The sequence below is a fragment of the Mus pahari genome, chromosome 14, assembly GCF_900095145.1.
Source record: "Mus pahari chromosome 14, PAHARI_EIJ_v1.1, whole genome shotgun sequence".
Lineage (NCBI taxonomy): Eukaryota > Metazoa > Chordata > Mammalia > Rodentia > Muridae > Mus > Mus pahari.
This window is the reverse complement of record NC_034603.1, coordinates 19,001,710-19,005,711: the sequence shown is the minus strand read 5'-3', so window position 1 is coordinate 19,005,711 and position 4,002 is coordinate 19,001,710. Positions and strand designations below refer to the sequence as shown.

The 4,002-nt window shown below is 48.4% G+C and overlaps 1 protein-coding gene across 1 annotated transcript in view; it reads right to left on the bottom strand.

Moving 5' to 3' along the window:
* Positions 1–4,002, bottom strand: part of Adamts2 (ADAM metallopeptidase with thrombospondin type 1 motif 2) — a 211,028-nt gene that overhangs the window by 47,754 nt on the left and 159,272 nt on the right. Inside the window, exon 5 of the mRNA XM_021213198.2 lies at positions 3,012–3,095. Coding sequence (XP_021068857.1) covers positions 3,012–3,095 — 84 coding nt within the window. The remainder of the gene's footprint in view (positions 1–3,011; positions 3,096–4,002) is intronic.

Sequence of the window (4,002 nt, the reverse complement as noted above, 5' to 3'; positions counted from 1 at the left end):
GAGAGGGACGGAGGGGAGGGGAGGGGAGGGGAGGGGAGAGGAGGGGCAGGCACGAGGCCTCCACCTGCACAAAGAACCACAGACAGTGGAGGAATGTCAAGAGCAGGCAAAACAGCCTTCCCCAGAAAAGAGCCCACCAACTGGTTATCCAAGACTAAACGGCCAGCCCTGGGAACACACGGACAAACATAGTTATTCAGACTGAGCATGTTATACTAAGGAGTATATGTCTATGTGCACACACATACGCATACAACAACAATTAATGAAAAAGAGGCCAAGAATTTGAAGGAGAGAAAGGAAGGGTATAGAGAAAGATTTGGAGGTAGGAAGTGGAGGAGAGAAATGAAATAATTATAATCTCAAAAATAAAATTAAAAAAAGACAAAAAATATATAAACGCATTTGAAAATTAAAGTATATGATTTTTGTTTGAAAAGCAAAAGCAGGGGAAAGTCCAGGGCTTCCTTGTTTCCAGCTTGAGTGATCTACACTGCCTGGTGTTCTCTCACTCGTTTCTAGGAACGATTAAGAGGGGAGAGGACAAAACAACGTGCGCGTCTATATTTTGAGATCAGCCTCGTTCAGTGTCTGTGCTCAAAACGACTCTCCACTGGAGCTGTCACAGGCAGCATGTCCACAGTAGAGTACAGACCCATTCCCCAGTTAAATGGAGGCCTTCTCATCCCCTCCTTCATGCCAAGAGCCTGGAGGTTCCCAAGACAGCGAGGATCCTGGCCAGGATGGAAGAGCTGGAGCGACCCAGTCTGAGGAAGTAGGGCGAACTTCATATAGCTGCCATAAACACCATGTCCAGAAGCAACTTGTAAAGGAAATGGTTTACGTGGCTTGCAGGTACTGATCAGAGCTGATCATGAGGGAACTCGGGACAGGAGTCTAAGTGGAGACCATGGAGGAGTACCAGTTACTGACACGCCTCCTCATGACGTCTTCAGCTTGATCTCTTGTACCATCTGAAACCACATGCCCAAGGGTGGCACTGCCCAGGCAGGCTGAGTTCTCCCATATCAATCATCAATAATAATAATAATAAATGCCCTAAAGACTTGTCTATAAGCCAATCATATGGAGACCTTTTCTCAATTGAGGGTCTCCCTTTCCAGAGGATCCTGGCTTGTGTTGAGTTGACAAAACTAACCAGACCGTTAAGCGTGCCCACAGCAGGGCAGGAAGAATCTTCCCACCGCTTTCTGGTGGAGCCGATGGCCCCCGGTGCTTCCCCTGCTACGAGGAGAAGTGTTCTGTAGGTTTTATTACGGTTGTCACGCAGTGACCTGGGAGAGAGGACTTGGTTACAGCATCTCCCCTCACCCTGGACCCAAATCCATGGGTGCACAAGTTCCTAATCAAGCCAAGTTATCTTCAATTGCAGTTCTACTCTTCCCAGGCAGTTAAAAAAAAAAAAAAGTGTTTTCAAGGGCAGGGCTTGTAGCTCAAGTGGCAGAGTGCTTGCTAAGCATGCATGAAGCCTTGGGCTCAGTCTCCAGCGCCACATAAAAACAGGGGTGCTGGTGCATGCCTGTAACCCTAACACTTGAGAGGTGGAGACCGGAGGATCAGAAGTGCAAGGTCAATCCTTGCAAACTACATAGTGAGCCTGAGGCTAGCCTGGGCTACAAGAGACAAAAACAAAACAAAACAAAACAAAAAAAAAAAAAACAAGCAAACAAACAAGAGCCCCACAAGCCCAAGCTTTTCAGAGTGGTTCGGTTGTTTTCAAGGTTCCAAGTATTCTTCTCTCACACGTCCTCACACTTGGGGCACTTCACTGGCGCACACTGCCTGGGAAGGGCTTTAGTTTTTAATCATAGAAAATTCATTGACATTTTCATTAAGACTTAAACACTTGTGTGGTTTTAAAGCACTCTCTAGTTCCACAGAGAAAACACGCAACCCTCCATATGACAAGGAAACATGACTTCATATCCACTGCCCTCACCCCACCCCATCACCAGGACCCTAAAGACGCAAAGCTTAAGAAGCCTGAGCACCACATTAAACACACCCTCAGTTAGCTTTCTGCCGGTCTCTCCTCTGTGCCTAATGGCTTTCTCTGGAACATTTTATGTGAGCGGAAATAAATCGTTCCTGAAATTGCTTCTGTCAGGCACTTTGTCATAGTAACAAGAGTAACTAATCCACCCTCCAGGACCTTGGGGGAGGGGCTCAGCATTCAAGAGCCAGAAAAAGAGGGCGACAGAGGGGCCTGGTGGTTCAGCATTCAAGAGCAAGAAAGATGGGGTCAGAGGGGCCTGGTGGCTCCCTCTGGTGGTCAGAGGAGAAGAGAGATTTTAGACTTGGTCAGAGTCTAAAATGAGCCATGGATTCCCAAGACTGATGTCAGAAACATTGCTATACACAGCGAATAATTTGAATGTGCCTTTCATAAGAAAACCAGCCATTCAGAACCTGGATCCCCCGAGCCACCTCAAAGACAGAATTCCGGTCTCAGCTCAACCTCATTTCAGTCTCCTGTGTTGTTTTACACTCCGGGACACCATTCACCTGCCCCAATCCTGCAGGGCCAGTTTCAGTCATCTTGGGGCAGCCTTGTTTCTGAATCCGTTCTGAATGAGATTCTATAGTGAGGGTCCCATGAGCCTGCTCACTGCCTCCCCCCCCACCTCGCTCTCTCCTACAAAGACTACACCGCGAGGGTTCCTTGAATCCCGTGTCCTGGCCACACCATGCTGCCCGTGCCTCGGCCTCGTGGGACCACAGCTCTCTCTGCAGTGATGAGGATTCTCAGTGTGGTAAGGTCAGCTGGCCTTACCTTATGGACTAACAGAACTTGCATTATAAAAAAGGGTCATGTGGGAAGGGCGTGTGGGGTCTATAGTGGGTGGGGATTCACAGCTTCTTGCTTGTTATAGGGCTCTAGGGTGTCCAGAGAAAGTCAGGGCAGTGTGAAAGAAAAACTCGCACAGGACGCCCCATTCATTCCAGAGAGAGAGAGAGAGAGAGGTGGTGTTTCGGACAGGAAAGTTCACCTTTGCGTGGCTCAGCAGGATAATCCTCACCAGCACGACATTGATGTGGGCCCCCAACGACTCGTCGTGGTAGATTTCGTTGACCTGAAAGACAGCCAGGGAGTTATGATCAGGAACCATGTGACAAGCCCAATTCTGGCATCTCATCCCTAAAGCCCCAGGTAAGAACCAAGGGACCCCACCCCACCTGTCTCTTTCTCTTTGCAAACTTACTTCCAATTTTCCATCAATTCTAAACCACATCTGGATTCATCCCTCTGTGACCTTCTCTGGCCCTGGCTGCTACAAACACCTGCCTGGATTTGCAAAGCATCCCCCTGAGACACCCCATCTGCTGGCCCGCAGGGTCTTCACTTAGAGCTGAAGTTGAACCAGAGAATTCACTGGAGGTCCTTCCAGAAGGAACGAGAGCTGTTGTCAGAGCAGAAGCGACTCCCAGTTGTTGCTGCTCAGTGTGAAGTGTTACCCGTGCACATTGCTACAATCCACACTTGGTATCCCACAACCCCGCACCCATGCATTCAACCAAACCCAGGTCAAAATTATTTGGAGAAAAGTTGACAGAAAATGTATAGACTTCCCCCAGCCCCCTTCTAAGCAATAGAATGGCACTTGTGGCTTATGAAGCACTGTAAGTAATGTGGATTACTTGATGTATGTGGGCGAGTGTGTGTAGGTTAAACACAAATGCCACACATATTACCCAAGGGATCTGGATACCTGAGAGGGTCCTGCCCCAGAGCTCTGTGGATGCTGAAGGATGCTGCAGTTGGAGATGTGGACCATTTGGACCACAACTAGCTCTACTGTCATCCCATTAGCGGGAGCAGTTATTATCACTAGGTCTCTTGCCCCGCCCGCCTTGCTCCATGTCATGCCTGTCATTGTCCTCTTTCATGCTTTTCTTTTTCCTTTCCTTTCCTTTCCTTTCCTTTCCTTTCCTTTCCTTTCCTTTCCTTTCCTTTCCTTTCCTTTCCTTTCCTTTCCTTTC